General features: G+C 37.6%; 2 protein-coding genes, 1 long non-coding RNA gene and 2 other non-coding genes across 9 annotated transcripts; 3 read left to right on the top strand and 2 right to left on the bottom strand.

Moving 5' to 3' along the window:
• The first annotated feature begins 476 nt into the window (after nt 1-476).
• On the top strand, nt 477-5,558 carry LOC118045521 (glucomannan 4-beta-mannosyltransferase 2). The gene is made up of 9 exons (XM_035054183.2): nt 477-1,259; nt 1,412-1,510; nt 1,790-2,042; nt 3,015-3,125; nt 3,435-3,571; nt 3,677-3,790; nt 3,901-4,100; nt 4,186-4,395; nt 4,916-5,558. The coding sequence occupies exons 1-9, from the start codon at nt 924-926 to the stop codon at nt 5,067-5,069; spliced, it is 1,614 nt and encodes a 537-aa protein (XP_034910074.1). The 5' UTR covers nt 477-923; the 3' UTR covers nt 5,070-5,558.
• A 5,121-nt stretch (nt 5,559-10,679) lies between these two features.
• On the top strand, nt 10,680-10,751 carry TRNAG-UCC (transfer RNA glycine (anticodon UCC)). Its single transcript has one exon. It is a non-coding gene; the product is annotated as a tRNA-Gly (tRNA).
• A 55-nt stretch (nt 10,752-10,806) lies between these two features.
• On the bottom strand, nt 10,807-10,889 carry TRNAL-UAA (transfer RNA leucine (anticodon UAA)). The gene has a single exon. It is a non-coding gene; the product is annotated as a tRNA-Leu (tRNA).
• An 85-nt stretch (nt 10,890-10,974) lies between these two features.
• LOC118045520 (uncharacterized) lies at nt 10,975-13,636 on the top strand. 5 transcript variants are annotated; one of them, XR_012170757.1, is made up of 5 exons: nt 10,975-11,286; nt 11,384-11,610; nt 11,718-11,833; nt 11,959-12,141; nt 13,360-13,636. It is a non-coding gene; the product is annotated as an uncharacterized lncRNA (long non-coding RNA). The 5 variants fall into 5 exon arrangements; XR_012170755.1 differs by lacking the exon at nt 13,360-13,636 and having other exon boundaries at nt 11,718-11,804; nt 11,926-12,833; XR_004687007.2 differs by lacking the exon at nt 13,360-13,636 and having other exon boundaries at nt 11,959-12,833.
• A 181-nt stretch (nt 13,637-13,817) lies between these two features.
• Nucleotides 13,818-16,869, bottom strand: LOC118045518 (histone deacetylase HDT1). Its single transcript, XM_035054181.2, has 8 exons — nt 16,694-16,869; nt 15,857-15,927; nt 15,540-15,756; nt 15,275-15,459; nt 14,835-14,900; nt 14,661-14,751; nt 14,149-14,266; nt 13,818-14,050 (listed from the first exon to the last, which is right to left on the bottom strand). The coding sequence occupies exons 1-8, from the start codon at nt 16,713-16,715 to the stop codon at nt 13,990-13,992; spliced, it is 831 nt and encodes a 276-aa protein (XP_034910072.1). The 5' UTR covers nt 16,716-16,869; the 3' UTR covers nt 13,818-13,989.
• Between the last annotated feature and the right edge of the window lie 73 nt (nt 16,870-16,942).

Genomic DNA, 16,942 nt, shown 5'->3' with positions numbered 1-16,942 from the left:
TTTAATGTTCTGTTTTCTCTTTATTTGATAAAAAAAATCTATAAATAGCGGAGATTTATCATCTTTTACTCCTGTATCTAACGATTATGCATCCGGTATTTTTTTTTAAAATAAAAAAGGTTTGAGTCATAATTAATGTATTTTTATTATTATTATGGAATTAGGGAGAACTACTCCATTTCTCCTCTGGATCTCCGAATCCCCAATAAATAAATAAATAAATAAATATTGGTGAGGCTATTTTAGTAATACAAACAATTCTCATCCTTGAAAGTGACAAACATATCCTTTCCATAAAATTCCATGCAGGGTATCTGAGTGCTGTAATTAAGACTCTACTCACACTTTATAATTGGAACGGTTAAGTTTATAAATCGTTTTCTGGGCATATAATACTTCTTGCTAGGGCAAGAAGTAAATTTACTTCCAAATAGTACCAAAATTGACTATAAAATGACCACCTTTCTCTCTCCCTCTCACAAAACCCCTTCTCCTTCTCCCTCTCTCCCAGCTCTGCCTCACCTCTGTTCTGCCCCTGCTTCATTAGATCAAAAGAAACAGAAGCATTGGATGGCACAGATTGTGAGAGAGGAGAAGCATTGAAAGAGTGAAAAGTAAAGGTTTGTTGTTCTTTCCTTTTAGGGGGGGAGAGAGAGAGAGAGAGAGAGAGAGAAGAAACAGGAATACTTGAACTGGGGTTTTATAGCATTTAACCAAGTTTTCCTTGTAATCATAGCTCTGTTCCAAATATATATACAACCTTTACTTCTACCACATTGCTGAGAATCCAAAAAACCCATACAAGTAACAAATTTACTGTTTCTTTTTTGTACTCGTCTTGATTGTTCTTTCTGCCAATTTAGCATATCCCCTATTTTTCCTCTGTTTTTCTCTGCTCTTTTGGGATAGAGAGAGACAGAGAGATGGCTGAAGTTTCACCGAAAGTCATGATACCTGAATCATTTCAGTTTCAGGTATCAAGTTCTGACATTGCAGGTCAGCTAACACTCATCTGGGAGCTACTCAAAGCACCATTGATAGTTCCTTTGTTGACACTTGGGGTTTACATTTGCTTAGCCATGTCACTCATGCTCTTCATGGAGAGAGTTTACATGGGTATTGTCATAATCCTTGTTAAGCTCTTTTGGAAGAAACCAGACAAGCGTTACAAATGGGAGCCCATGCAAGATGATTTGGAATCTGGCAATCTTAACTTCCCTGTTGTTCTTGTTCAAATCCCAATGTTCAACGAAAGAGAGGTCTCTAGCTCCTTCTCCGTGTCCTCTGTTTACTTTACTTTCAGCCAGTTTGTTTTCTTCTTCATACTTTATTCCTGGGATTAAGAGAAAAGTCTTCGAAGTTTATAGCTTTTCTTGCTTTTCGTCATATAATTATTGTGTGTTTTGGACAGGTTTACAAGCTATCCATTGGTGCAGCCTCTAATCTTTCCTGGCCAGCAGATCGTCTTGTGATCCAAGTCCTGGATGATTCAACTGACCCTGCCATCAAGGTAGTCAAAAACAACAAAAATCACTTTAATCTGCCCCCAATGTAAATCTTTTATAATTCCTAGACGCCTCTTTTGTTGTTGATTGGTTTTGATCACAATCGTGTCTTATAAATCATTTTTGTTAAGCTTAGCAAATCGGTGTAGGCTCCAAATTGGCTAATTTTAGTCCAAATTTATCAACACCGAGGCGTACTGTTGAATTTCTGATCTGGGTTTTGCTCATGTACTTAAATTAAACTATTTTTTTGGTCAATGAGTCACGTGCTGTCATCAATGCAGCAAATGGTGGAGCTAGAGTGTCAAAGATGGGCGAGCAAAGGCATAAACATAAGGTACCAAATCAGGGAGAACAGAACGGGCTACAAAGCTGGTGCTTTAAAAGAAGGCCTCAAGAGAAGCTATGTTAAACACTGCGAATATGTTTGCATCTTTGATGCTGATTTCCAGCCGGAGCCTGACTACCTCCGGCGTGCCATTCCTTTCTTGATCCACAATCCTGACATTGCCCTCGTTCAAGGTCGCTGGAGATTTGGTAAGCTCGCTAAAAACAGCAAAAACTTTTAAAAAATAAACACACCAAAACCCTAATTAAGCCAGTTAATTAAAGTCAGTTGATTATTTATTCTCTTACTGCGAGTGTCGGTGGTCTTTATGTGTTATAGTTTAGTCCTTTTATGATAGGAGAGTAGTGCTTCTGCTAATCCTGCATGAGGGTGATGATGTGGGTTCACCCAGCAATCACGGGATGGGGACCACTGTCCCCTGACTCAATTGGCCGCCTTGATTTTTACACTTGGGGGTCTACTGACCGTCTATCACGCTGCCATGGAACCCACATAAACAAAAAAGAAAAGAAAAATTCTAACGGGTTCAGCGAGTCTTTCCCATCTTTAATTTTGTTTCCAAATTATGTTATTAATCAATCAATTAATAATAATAGCTCTCTAAAAACAAAGCACCAGTGTCTTCCTTTTCAAATTGAAGTTGCTGAAATTAAGAAAATTTCTTCCTGAAAATCGAAAATTTTAGATACAAGGAAACAAAAGTGGTCGTTTTGGTGTTCTTACATGAACGCCCCACGTTGCACGGATCACATGGACAGCCCCTGCTGTGGGGGCAAATTTGTCATTTACAGTATCACTTAACCTTCTGTTCTTCTAGCGGCAGCTAATCCATTATCTGGTCACGTGCGTTTTACTCTTTCGAAGTGAGTTCGTAGATGGGGTGGGACCCTCTCTTAAATTGCCGACACCTGCATTTTTTTGTATTTTACGGTAAATGAATAAAAAAAGAATATAATTTTTCTACTACTGCTAAAAAGAATAAATAAATCAAAGACCGTTACTGTGGATAGCCTCTGACATTACTCATGTGAAGACAAAGAAGTAAACGGCTAGTCTAATTCATTAATTTAATGTTTAATAATTCATTAATTTAATTACATGTTTAATGATTAATGATGATACTAATGATTTTACTTTTGGGGGTGGTGAAATTTTTGCAGTGAATGCAGATGAGTGCTTGTTGACAAGAATGCAAGAAATGTCTTTGGATTATCATTTTACTGTGGAGCAAGAAGTTGGGTCGGCTACTCATGCATTCTTTGGCTTCAATGGTAATTATTAAAATTTAATCCGCCTTATTTCCATTTTGGTGATACTTAAAATGATTAATTCTAAGAATTTTTAAAAATATTTTAAACAAAATAATTAATTTGAATTGACCCGTGATTTGAGTTAGTTGTGAGAGTGAGAGCAACTTATAATAATGATGGAAAGTGTTTCCTGAATTTAGAAACTTGACGGAGGTAAAATAATAAGAATTAAACAAAGGTGAAAATGTTGCATAAAATTTATAACATCTAATGTATTTTGTGATGTGACCAATGAAAAGATTTTTAAAGTGACGATGAATGCCAATACAGGGACTGCCGGGGTATGGAGAATTGCGGCCATTAATGAGGCCGGTGGGTGGAAGGACAGAACTACAGTGGAGGACATGGATCTTGCAGTCCGAGCGAGTCTCAGGGGCTGGAAATTTCTCTACCTTGGTGACCTCCAAGTAAGTTATTAACTATCCTTAAGTGCGTTCATAATACTGGTTTTAGAACAATTCATCTCAGGTTAGTGATTTTATTTTTTAATTAACGGCTGGTTTTCTTGGCAGGTAAAAAGTGAGCTTCCGAGTACATTCAAAGCTTTCCGGTTCCAGCAGCACAGGTGGTCCTGCGGTCCTGCTAATCTGTTCAGGAAAATGGTTATGGAGATTGTTAGAAATAAGGTTTCGATCTTTTTATTCTTCATCTTTTGTTGTTAATTAGGATTAGTTTCAAATTAAAGTTAATATTTTGTGCTATGCTCCTAATTAAATTTATTGTTTGCATATTTCAGAAAGTTAGGTTCTGGAAAAAGGTCTATGTGATCTACAGCTTTTTCTTCGTTCGCAAGATCATAGCTCACATGGTGACCTTCTCCTTCTACTGCGTTGTACTTCCGTTAACTATTTTGGTCCCTGAAGTCAAGGTTCCGATCTGGGGAGCTGTTTACATTCCTTCTGTCATTACCATTCTAAATTCAGTAGGAACTCCAAGGTATGGCCATTTTTTCAAAATTTTACTCACAGATTTGAAGTTTTCTTCCAAGAATCAAGAAATTACTAATAAATTGAACGCGCAGGTCAATTCACTTGTTGTTTTACTGGATCCTTTTCGAAAACGTTATGTCTTTGCACCGGACTAAGGCAACGTTCATCGGTCTGCTTGAAGCAGGGCGAGCCAATGAGTGGGTTGTCACTGAAAAACTAGGAAACACACTCCAGAAAGCAGCAGAGGCTAAGAAATCAAACCCCAAAGCACCCAGAAAATTCCGATTCAAATTTACGGACAGGTAATAATCCTTTACTTTTAATTCTATTGGCACAAAATGTTTTACCTGTCACGGATCATAATCACAATACCTTCATAAATTGTAAGTTTGTCCTAGTTGTGCTCGCCATAGCTTTTTTATTCACAGTCAAGGGATTTGTCGGTCTATGAATGGTTGGCAAACACCAAACTAACAAAATCTAAATATCATATAGAAATATTATTTAGCGAGATGACCAAATCCCACCATCCTAAAATACGTTCTCGCTTGTTTTTTTGCCTTCTTTGTTGTAGTAGTTGAGAATATTTGCATTGTTATTATTTTATGTTGGATTCAGTTAATTGAGATCAAGGGCCTACACTATCAACTCTAGATTATTCAATAATTTTGCAGTGGACCTCTCTCTCTCTCTCTCTCTATATATATATATATATATATATATATGTTGTCATCAGTAATGATGATCCAAGCTTGGTGTATGTAGCAATAGCGTATGTTTTTATTCTTTTAACATGCCTTTTGTTTTTTTGATTCTTAACAGACTCAACACATTGGAACTGGGATTTTCAGCATTCCTTTTCTTGTGTGGATGCTATGACTTTGTTAATGGAAAGAACAACTACTTCATATACCTTTGGCTCCAAACACTCACCTTCTTCATCACTGGAATTGGATACGTTGGTACCATTATTTAATAGCTCTTAGCAGCAGCAGCAGCAGCCAGAGTGACGCACAAAAACAGCAAAACCCTCTTTGTGCATGTGATGCTGCCATTTGTGTTTTTATTTTTTCTCCTCCACAACACAATATATAATTAAGTGGGGGATCCGTGAGCAACATTTGATTGCAATTCCTGCCATTTCAGCCCATTCAAGGAAAACAAAATGGTTCAGTCGACATGATTGGCACAAAAGTCATAGCCAAATGCCTTCAGAAGACTTAGTGTGAATCATTCTAGTGGAAGTAGAAAAATACCAAAAAGAGATGCTGTTACTGTGGAAACACACCATACAGATTCAAGGAGAAAGAAGCAGCAGAGTCAGCATTAGGCAACAGCATTGTTATTTCAATTAAATAGATTGCTTGTAATTGTGAGATTTTGTTCCTTTTCCCCATTGTTCCTTCTGCTTAGTTTAAGAGAATAAGTTGAAGCAATGAAATGGTGTATTTGTTGTCCAAGTTAATTTATTGTCTCCTTCCTCTGTCTAATTACATTTTCACTTAATATTTTGCTATTGAGGCCTGAAGGTTGAGAACAGAACATGGGCTCCAACAACAAAACAGAACCAGCAGTCTTTTGATGGAGACTGTTTGCAAGAATGTTAACGAGTCCCAGGCTCTAATTATTATTAAAAAATTAATAAAATTGTCGGTGAGGTTTCCATTACAAGAAGAAAGACTTTGATTTTGCTTTCAACAGACATTAGTTATAAACCCAGGTTTAGAACCCGAGTTATGAAATTGGTCAGGTTAACTCACATGTCGGTGGATCAACCTGACGTGATTATGAGGACATGTTTAGCAACTTGTGATGCTACACTGTACTCTGTCATCAGCGTGAAGAACTGGAATTGATTTTTTTATATATTTCAAAAACGATTTTTTGAAAAATATTTATTTATTTATTGCTTTAAATTATTTGTTTTAGTATTTTCATATCGTTTTAATGTTTTAATATCAAAAATAATTTTTAAAAAAATAAAAACATATTATTTTAATATAGTTTTAAGTAAGAAACACGATAAAAAACAATATACCCGCAATCCAAGAACCATCTTAGTCATGTTGTACGCATGCATCACGCACTATTCTTGCAATAATTGTATGGATATTCACGTGCTGGCCTAAGCACATTTTAGGAGTCCTGTAAATCCAAGTGCCTGGCGATCCATTAATGTTCTTTGTTTTCCTGTAGATGGTAGACAATAGCCTGGGACTTCCTTATGGATGCTTTTCATGCCTGGTGCCAGACATCTGTTCCCTGTGACAAGAATTATCTCTCACAATCCATCCAATCTAGATCCATGTTTTTTACCACTTGCTTTTATGTGCAATTGTTTTGCTGTGTTACCCTTTCGTCATTTACAAGGTTAATTTTGTTTCAAGGAAACACCTTTCAATGATTAGACTTGAAAGATGCTTCATGTTGCTTTCTTTCTTCTACTAGAAGTGTCAATATTATCTGTGCTCAAGCTTTTTGCACTTGAATCAATGGAAGGATGGGGAGCGCAATAATAGCCTGCAGTTGTAATAAACACCATTTAACAGCTCCATTCTGATCAGAAACCAGAGATTTATAATTTAATAACCCTAACTGCAAACAATATAAAAATGAATTATAAGAGTAATGATAATCACCATCTTAGAAAACTACAACTCTTGGTCATTGATTATGGAAACTTCCAAAGCAAGCTGTTTTGATAGCCTTTTAGTGAGAAAACAATGTGCTCAGATCATCACTCCCATCCCCACATCACTCTTTTCTTTATGTTCTTTTATGATCTTGGGGTGAAAGTAATTAAATATACAGGAGAACTCAACTCTGAGAACCCTAAATCTTAAGCCTTTTACAACTAGGTTAGTGCCTCATAATAAGCTATATTCTGCCCCCGTTTTTTGCCCTATATTGAATGGAAAATACTAAACCTTGTTCATTAAAGAAAGATCATGGTGTGTTTAGACTAATGAGAGTAATGCCTCGTCTGCTACATTCTCACAATTATTTGACAGTGTATGACCGATTCTTGTAAATCAATAAATGGTCATGGTGAGGCAAGAGCAACTAGTGCCAACCACTGAATTGAGCGACGGTGCCATTAAAACTCCTCCTATCATAACATTGCAGAACTTGTCCCTACCACCAAAACCAAAGGGAAAAGAAATACCCACACACGAAAACAGAACACAAGGGACGTGGTGTATATGATGTGTGTGAGCCACCTTTTTTTATAAATAACAGCCAATCTTTATTGGGTTATCTTTCTTTCCAATTATTGTGCGAAAGAATCCGATATTTGATAGAGACAAGTGGTGTCTGCCCTCATGTTGCCACTCATCAAACATTAACACCCAAGGCATGCAAGGTCCCCTAATGGGCTAACGAGGTGCCCCTTTCAATTGTTAGAATAACAACGAAGAGTTTTGAAGCAATGGCTTAAATCTCTGTATGACAGCTGTACATTCAAGGAGATCAAGCCATGGGGTAACCAGGGAATGGATGATTGCCCCGAAGGTGCATCAGCTCTCGAAATGGCAAGGAAACGACTCAAAGCTGTAGTCTTTTCTATGATAGGATTAGTTTCCAAAGAACCATTTTAATTGCTGAGTTTTAGAGATTAATTTGAATGTTCACCTCGGAGAGTATGCATAATCTAATTCATCTTTTTTTTAAAAAGAAGAAGGAATCAAAGCATGCTAGACTGCATGAGTGTTCCAATCTCAGCGAGATTTCCTCTACTTGGCACATGCTCTGTGCCCTCTCAAAATTTATAGCATTAGCCAACATGGATCTTTCACCATTGTAACAAGTTATAATAAATTAAGACAATTTGTCTAAATTCTACGGTCATTCTTCAATCAAATCAAAACAACTTATTATACTAACGTTGTTAAGGATCTGAAAACAACTCTCACATGTGTCCTCCAATCAATCACATAAACATCCAAAGATTTAAGATATTATAAACCAGTAAGTTGAAATGTCATCTCACTTGGTTGCCTTTCTGTGCTAAGCCCTTTTGGAATTAGCACTCCCTTAGTCTTACCATCTCTCCAATGACAACGTGACCTGTCAATTCCAGCATTGATGCATCGGGTTCCCTTGCTCTTGCTGCCCTTAACGTGGGAGACCTTAGTCCCCCCATTTTCTGCTACATGGGGTCAGTTCTTTATAGATCCATATGTAACTGTATGTATGAGAAATCATTTTCTTGTTTATCCACCACCTATCTTGCTGCTTCTTTTTTTATCCAAATTGCTTCAACGTTTAAGTCCAGTTGTCGGTGGCGGTGAATGATCCTAGGCTGTGGGGAGTTCTTACAAGACAGGAGAGGTCCCTCTCCAATTATGTAGCCCCACACAGGGACTGAACTGAAGTACCAGAAAAATTCGTAAAGGTCCATATCTAATACGTACTGCATACAAGGCCCATTATTTTCTCGTTTTGATGATGCAGGACGAAGTAAATAGAGCTCCATTGTTGGAGAACCCAATAGATAGGGAGAAAAACCCAACTCCAACAATGTATTAAATCTTCTCACTGCCAATATAAAACATGAACATACAAAATGTAAATGCGAAGATGATTCCAAGACAGGGTCAATTCACTTGTTTTGCTGGGTCCTTCACTGATTTTGGCGATAGAAGGTAGATTATTATTATTATTATTATTATTATTATTTCAAGAAATATAATTATAAGATTTGGTTTGGATATGACTCGTTCAAGATCCGAGTGATGGGTTGGTGGGTCAATTTAGCAACATCGTTTAAGGTTTTATAACTATACTTGAGAATGCTTTTCGTGCCTTACTTTGTTGCAATCATTTTTCCCATGAGACATGAATTATGTCCCAAAATCCATCCAATCTGGAGCCATTCGTTAATCTCTAGCTAACATTTCCATTATTTGTTTGCGTGGCCCTTTGTCATTTGCAAGGCTAATTTTGTTTTAAGGAATAACCCGTCAAATGATTAAGACTTCGTAGAAGCTCTATGTCGGTTTCTTCTGCTCAAAGCATCGATTTTATCTGTGCCTAACCCTTTTGCACTTGAATCAGTAAAACGGAGGGGGGCAAAATTAGTCTGCTGCAAATCAACAATATGGACAGAATATGCCCAAAACACGTCTAATTTCAAACAAAATAAAACATGATGTAAAACTTGATTCAGGGAAAATTTTAAGTTGGATAGAAAAACTATATCAATTCAGCCAAATCCATGTCCACTTTTAGTATTTTTTTTTTTTTTAAAATCCAATAAATCGGACTGTTTTCTAGATTAGTCATGTGCATTAATAATGGTCGTGGTAAGGCAAGACTGCCTGATGCCAAGCAGTGAATTGAATAACTGAGCCATTAACACTGCTGTTATCATGACACCGGAGAAGCTGTCCCTACCAGCACCAAAGGGGAAAAAAGACGAACACATGGTGGACTGACTGATAGTATAAATGCGACGACGATGTCTTTTCTGAAAAATAACAGCCAATTTTTATTGAGTTGGATTAATTTATCTTTCCAATTATTGAGGGGAAGAGTCCAAAAATCGATTGAGACAAGTATGGGCTACCCTTCTGCTGGCACTACGCAAACATGAACACCCCCCAATTGCCTAATGAAGTGCCGTTTTCAATCTGTACAGCGACAACGAAAAGCTTTGGGGGGATTGCCCAAATCCTGGCATGGCAGTTGTCTCCTCGTGGAAAAGGAAACCTTAGGGCAACTGGTGATTTTATGAGGCCTTTTTAAACCAGTGAGGGTAACCAGCAACTAATGAAGTGCATAAACAATGATATCGTATAATATATGAAATCACATCATAATTAGTTATTTCATGGACTAAGTAGTCTAGAAAATAAAATGGATATGGAGAACATAAAACAAAGAAAGTTGCATGAAAATGACGACTAAGTAGTAACCAAACAGCTCAAATGCACAATTACATGGCCACAGCAGAAGATTAATCTGTCCAGGAATTTCTGTACTCTTTCAAAATTCTATTCTTTTGAACAGAATCACTAGTTATTAAAATGACCTCGCCTAGTCGTTTTATTAGCAAACCTGCGATTTAAAACCTCATTTAAACAAAGATTTAAACTGAATTGAAAAACATATTAACCTGATAAAACTTAATTAAATTAAATTTTTTTATGATTCAATTGACTTGATGAAATCTAAATAAACTCTAAGATTATTTTTTAAATAACAGAATTACACTGTTTTGACTAAAATAATTCAGGATGGACCAAGGAGGACTCAACATCCCATACCCTTTCTCGAAATAAGTTCTCAAATCACAGCAAGCAACTATCAACTAAACGACTCTCTTCCAGTTAGATCTGGTTCAACTAGTTAAGATATATGGGCTGGATGAATAGAACTTAGAAGCCTTCACATCATGCCAAGTCTGACCCCCTGGGCCTCGAATTAGTAATAAACCACACTCCTAACTCTTTTAACCGCAGCTTGGGTTTTAAAGAGCCGGATTCTTTATTAAAAGAAAACGGCGAGTGGTTGAATGGTTTTCGTTGTCGTTTTTATACTGATCTCATTACAAGACAGTCATTAAGCACAAAACATTCAAGGAGCGTTTGTAGTCCAACGGTTAGGATAATTGCCTTCCAAGCAATAGACCCGGGTTCGACTCCCGGCAGACGCAATAGTTTTATTTTACTCAAAAAATGAAAATACAGGTAATTAAGTAAAAAGTTAACTGCTGGCTGTGGGGTTCGAACCCACGCGTGCTTATGCACAGAAGATCTTAAGTCTTCCCCCTTAACCACTCGGGCAAACCAGCTCGTTGAACAAAGGTTCATAAACATATATATGTAATGTTCCAAAACGCTTCACGAAGCAACATTTCTCCTTTGACAGAGAAATAGGAGAACGCAAACAGAAGTGGCATATCTGAATCCGGTACGGAGGAAGCACAGGGAGAGAGAGTTTCCGGCGAATCAATAGCGGAGCACTTGGCGTCGATATTTGGAACAGAGAAAGACAGGGTGAACTGTCCGTTTTACTTCAAGACCCGAGCTTGTAGACACGGTGACCGATGCTCTCGTCTCCACACCAAACCAAGCATTAGCCGTACTCTTCTCTTATCAAACATGTACCGGCGTCCTGATATGATCACTCCTGGCGTTAATGCACTGGGTAACCCTATCGATCCTCGCAAAATCCAGCAATACTTCGAGGTAATTATGACTCTAATTTTATTTATTTATTTATTTTGTAGTTAGAGTTTCAAGTAATTAATTTATTTAAAAAAATCTCAACTGTATTTAATTACAGGATCTTTATGAGGAGCAAAGCAAATACTGAGAAATTGAGAGCTTGAATGTCTGTGACAATCTTGCTGAGCATATGGACTATATTTTATTTTCTTGGTCTGGAAATTACAATTAGTATTCCATATTTATTTTATGTGTCTGCATAGGTGGGTAATGTTTATGTTCGGTTTAGAGAGCAAGAGCGCGCTTCCAATGCACTTCAGGATTTGACATGGAGACTTTATGCTGGTCAGATTTTTTATGCCCATTTTTCAGTTTTTTTTATATGGCAATGCCTAGGGGTTTAGTGTATATATATAAAAAAAAATAAAAAATCTGAGTGTGGATGGCTGCAGGGCGTCTGATCATTGCGGGCTTCTCCCCGGTGACAGACTTCTGTGAAGCCACCTGTAGGCAATATGAGGAGACCGTATGTAATCGTGGTGGGTACTGCAAGAAAAGGAATTGGCAGGTAATTTATTTATTTATCTGTTTGAGTCTTCTCTCGTGGCATGGGATTGTTTTGTGTTAGTTTTTATTTTTTTTTATTTTCGTTGATTTTAGGGAGTTGAGACGTTAATTGTTTGGGGTATGCAGCATGAAGACCCTATAGGCATGTAGCCATGAAGAGTGTTCGCATAGTGAGCGAGGTTCTAGTCGAAGATATGATGATCGGGAGGACCATCATGGAAGTCGGAGCAGGAGGCATATATAGGAGTATAAGCCCTGGACATTGGAGAGGACGACAGGGAAGGCGTAAACGAAGCCCATTTAGGGAAGGTAGTGAGGAGAGGCATGCTAAAATTGCACAATGGAACCTGTCATGGGGTCAATTTTTCGCTCTTGAAATCAGACCTCGCGCGGCAGTCTAACCCCGCTGGACTCGGCCTTTCCCTCACCGATTTACTCTTGTTTTGCCTATGACTAGTTTGTCCCACAAACCCAAGAGATCCCCACACTCTTTCAATATCACAAGCAAGCGGAATAACACTAATGAATATGAACAGAAAGAACAACACAGCAAATTACAAGAATAAGTCCCAACCTTTTCATTAACTCAACTATAGGATTACACAAAGTCCATCTTGTGTCCTATGCCCAATCCGTTCTCTCTACTCTACTGCATGCTACACATTTTAAAGCCTATCTATTTACAAGATAATGGAAGTTACAAGTATAAACTGCCTCTAACTTCCTGCACAGCTGGAGCACCCATTATCCCATGTTCTGGCCACTTTCTTCCCCATATAAGAAACTGATGCAATTGTCGATAACTGCTCCTAGAATTGCTGCAACTGCATTGGCATGTTCTCCCACAAGCCAACTATCCACTGCCAGCACACATGCTGCCAACGTAACTGCCTCGCATGCCTTGGACTTTCCGTTGTCCAAGTTATCGTCAACCCCTGCTGCCGATTCTGTCGACGCTGTCGAATTCCATCGACACTGCCGATCTCATCAGTGCTGCCGAATTCCCCACCTTTCCATCGTGTCATCCTAGCACTGTTTCATCAAGCCTTGGACATCCTCGTCCAAGTCTCAACTCTCGTCAGCATACTGTTGTGCTAACTGTTGTGTGCTAACGCGCACACACTCTGTCAATTTTCGCTACTGTCACGCAAGCTGCCACCCCGTAGCTACTATCCAGCAATGCTCTTCGCTAGCCTGCCTCCTGACGGATTTTAACCCTGTGACAGAACCACTCTAATCATTTTCATATTCCAGTTGCTCAGTCAGGATGTTCATTTTCAGCGAACATCGTGTTTTTAGTGTTGCATGCATTACAGTTGGGGACTCTGACCAAAGCACGTCAGACTAGTGCAACATCAAATTTCACAGTTCTAAATTGGGTATTGCTTCTTAAACTCGTGTTTTTTTTTTATTATTGAGAAATAAATAGAGGGCACGACATTTTAATTAGTTTTGCAGGTTCAGGTATCCCTGCTTCTTCGAGACACAATTATTTTAACTGCAGCTTACCATGAAATTTGTGTACAGGTTGTTGGCTGCCGTGTCAGAGGATCTGTCAGACTACAGTTCAAAATCATCCAGAAGCAGATTGATTGTTCATAAGGTCATTTAGCATTTCTAGTGATACGTCTTGTTGCAGGTTAGGAGTCGCCGTTGCGTTCATCGGTCTTGTTGGGGCCGCTCTACTTACCTGCTCTGACCATGTTGTTAGATGTTCGATATTTTGGCATTTGTAGTTTGTGCAAGATTTGGAAAAACGAGATCCATTCCAGTAAGTTTAAAATTTTAATTTTAAAGAGTAACACTTCCAACCTGAAAGCCAGTTATCAATGAACTTCTAAACAAAGCTCCACCAATATGAGGGCCTCGACAATCATGATTTCTAGACCAAGATTAAACCACTTGCAGCTAATAACATGAATTCCTGAAATGATTTTTCAGCCATGCTAAATAATATAGTAATTCAAACATTGAAAGCTTGTAAAGGTAATAAACACATCACAACCGTTTCATTTAACTCAAAACATAATGCATAAAAAATATTTGTTCAAATGTAGATTTCTAACAAAATTGCAAAATGAGGTACTCTCATATAACTACTAAAACCCTATAGCATGGTTCTTTCAATGAGATATCGTCTAAAAATTAGTAGTTGCTTCACTTGGCACCATGCTTGGCTTGTGAGTGAGACTTCAGAGCACCATCAGTAACAAATGCCCTGAGCAAGAAATACAAGCAGTCAGTCACCCAATCAAGTCACTAAGAGATAGGGAGCTGACGGGAATTTTTTTTCTAGAATGTTGCGTATGTACATACTTGTCACAGGATTTGCAAGAGAAATTGCCGGCAGATTTTGGGGACTTGGAGCTGTTGCCATTAGCTGCAGCTTTTCCCTTTGCAGGGTGAGGAGTAACTTGCCCGGCCTTCTTAGCATCTTGATCAAGCCAAAGAAATACAACTAGTTAGAATCAAGAAAATCAAACACAATGCATGTACTTCAGATAGTTGATAGAAGCAAGAAATAATTGTCCAAATAAAAAGAAAATAAAACAGATAGAGGGAAAAAACAGATAAACAAACGTGTGTCATCTCAGAAACTTAAGAGAACCTGACACGACAAAAAAAAGGTGACTATACTTGATAGTTATAAATCTGTGCATGGGATACAGGAGATTTACACATCAGACTACCCAAAGGACATAATCAGGGAATATTTAATGGAAAAATATAGCCACATTTAGGAAAAATTGTGGAATTAAGAGTTCAGAGTAAAGCATTAAAGCAAACATAAAACTCTATATCACCATAAAAGAATATTAAAAAAATACCTGTCTTTTGAGGAGTAGCTGTTTTTGCCTTCTTTGATGACACTGGTGTCTTTGTTGCAGAATCATTAGCCCTCTTCTTGCTGGTCTCAGCCTTCAAAGCATAAAATAAATTTAAAACACACTAAGAAACAACCTCGTTTAATTCCAAAATCACAATCAACAGAATATTGATACCTTCTTAGGAGTCTCTTCATCTTCACTATCAGATTCATCATCTGAATCTTCATCAAGAGACATACCCTGCAGCACAAAAATTGATCAATTTCAGAGGCCGGAATGTAGGGAAAATAAAAAGAAAAGAAAAAACACAATATATCATATTACATCATTGTATTCCATAAAAACTTGGTTACTTGATCAAATTTAAACAGCCAAAGAATTCCTTCCAGAATTAAAATATGTAAAACTTTAGTGTATGATACCAGTCAACGTCTTTGTTTTGTGCTATACATACATCCCTGATCTGATTACAATCTAAAGATAAAAGGCTTATCTATGTTAGTTTCTTGGTTATGGGAAAAAGTAACTAGGTTAATGTATCTAGGTAAAAGGCTTATCAACGTCAATGTTAGTTTCTTGGTTATGGGAAAAAGTATCTAGGTACAAGGAGATACCTCTTCAGTATCACCATCCTCATCAGAATCATCCTCGTCAGAATCATCCTCATCAGAATCATCTATGCTTGGCTCTACAAGTGTAGCCTTTGGTTTTTCAGGCTTGGCAGCTTTATCCTTAGCTGTAGCAGCTTTCATAATATCAGCTTTCGCAAATTCAAAATCCTCTTCATCACCAGAAAAATCTGTATGCATTGAGAAACTCAGCAAAATTTGCGAAATAAAGTTAGAAAATGGCATATTGTAAGTATGTGTTGGGACTCACCAGAAGCATCATCATCAGGAATAACTTGGTAGCCACAGAAGAAAACACTCCCATTTTTCCAGTTGTGAGAGAGCTCAAACTCTTTCTCAAAAACTAAATCAAAAGACAGCTGAGGAATGTTTTCCTGAGAAAGAGTCCCCAACACAAGCTTCTTTTCATCGAATTTAACAAAAAGAGGAACAGATTCATTTCCTTTCTTTGACTCGCCAAGGGCTGCCTGAGGAACAAAAGTCGATACAAACATCTTGTCAGACAAAAAAACCATAGTCAAACTAATTTCAGCACTAGTTGAATACTTCAATCAATATAAATCTAACCTGAGAAAGATGGATCATGCAGAAGTCTTTGGGTTCCACTTTAAGGGGCTCACCAGCCTTGACTTCAACACCTAGTAAAATAAAGAGAGTTATGTAACATTAGTAAATGGAAATAATATTAATCCTAGACCTCATTACACAACAAGAAATAGGTAATAGAAACAAGACATCCTAGAGCTAGCATCAACCACACCACAAAACACACAGAAAAATAAAACCCCGCTTGCATAAGATGCTATTACTTGGCTAGTAATTATCATTGTTCATCAAAACACACCATTAAAAAAATCAGAGACAAAATTCAACACAAAATAAATCACATAACCGAAAACAAGAACAGTGAAAATAGCAGGAACCAAAGTGATACTATAAATACTAGTTATAAAAAGTAAGCAGTACTATTATCTCTCCACTTCATTTTCAAATTCCTCCATAAAAGGGCATCCTTATTCCTTTGTTTCGTTCTATCAGCATGTACACATACCTTACATAAATACATGATAAAACCGGTGTAAAAAAAAACACCACTCGAAACTAAAAGGAACAAAAAAAAACGAAACAAAATAAAAACCAAAAAAAAAAATCAAAACTTCAACTCAAAAAACGAAAAAACCCAACACGCCTTATAAAAACGAATCCCACACAGTGTATTTCATAAAACAACCTACAGAGAAACAAAAGGGCAGCTCTGAACAGCATAGAGAAACGCAGAAAGAAAAGGACCAAACAATCGCTAACATAACACAACAAAAGGTATGGTCCTATTTGGAATCAAAAACAGAAAAAAAGATTAAAAAAAACCGTTTCCTAAAACAAGAAGAGCAAGAAGCTGCTCACCCCAGAACTCCATGGACGACATGGTTGACGATAGATGATAGAGCTTAAAGGGTTTTGAGGTTTCTAGTGGTGGGAGTTGTGAGAGTGAGGGAGGCGGAGGCGGAGACGGGGAAGGGTTTAAAGGGTTTTTATAAGCAACTTGCAGCGAGGTAGGAGATAGGGTTTTTCAAGAGAGAATTGCCCCCCAAAAAAAGTGCGTGTCAGCTGTCATTGTTATCAGGTTTGTCGGATTTGGGCCTTTATTCATCC

This window comes from Populus alba, chromosome 9, assembly GCF_005239225.2.
Source record: "Populus alba chromosome 9, ASM523922v2, whole genome shotgun sequence".
Taxonomy (NCBI): domain Eukaryota; kingdom Viridiplantae; phylum Streptophyta; class Magnoliopsida; order Malpighiales; family Salicaceae; genus Populus; species Populus alba.
The sequence above is the reverse complement of the archived record's forward strand: the minus strand, read 5'-3'. Positions and strand labels throughout refer to the sequence as shown.

What these genes read in the sequence shown, in the direction of transcription:
- LOC118045521 (XM_035054183.2), top strand. Translation starts at nt 924, where the DNA reads ATGGCTGAAGTTTCACCGAAAGTCATGATACCTGAATCATTTCAGTTT. An exon ending in CAATGTTCAACGAAAGAGAG is followed by an intron (nt 1,260 to 1,411) that starts GTCTCTAGCTCC and finishes TGTTTTGGACAG; the next exon opens with GTTTACAAGCTATCCATTGG. An exon ending in TGGAGATTGTTAGAAATAAG is followed by an intron (nt 3,791 to 3,900) that starts GTTTCGATCTTT and finishes TGCATATTTCAG; the next exon opens with AAAGTTAGGTTCTGGAAAAA.
- LOC118045518 (XM_035054181.2), bottom strand. Translation starts at nt 16,715, where the DNA reads ATGTCGTCCATGGAGTTCTGGG. An exon ending in TCCTGATGATGATGCTTCTG is followed by an intron (nt 15,460 to 15,539) that starts GTGAGTCCCAAC and finishes CAATGCATACAG; the next exon opens with ATTTTTCTGGTGATGAAGAG. An exon ending in ATGAAGAGACTCCTAAGAAG is followed by an intron (nt 14,752 to 14,834) that starts GTATCAATATTC and finishes TATGCTTTGAAG; the next exon opens with GCTGAGACCAGCAAGAAGAG.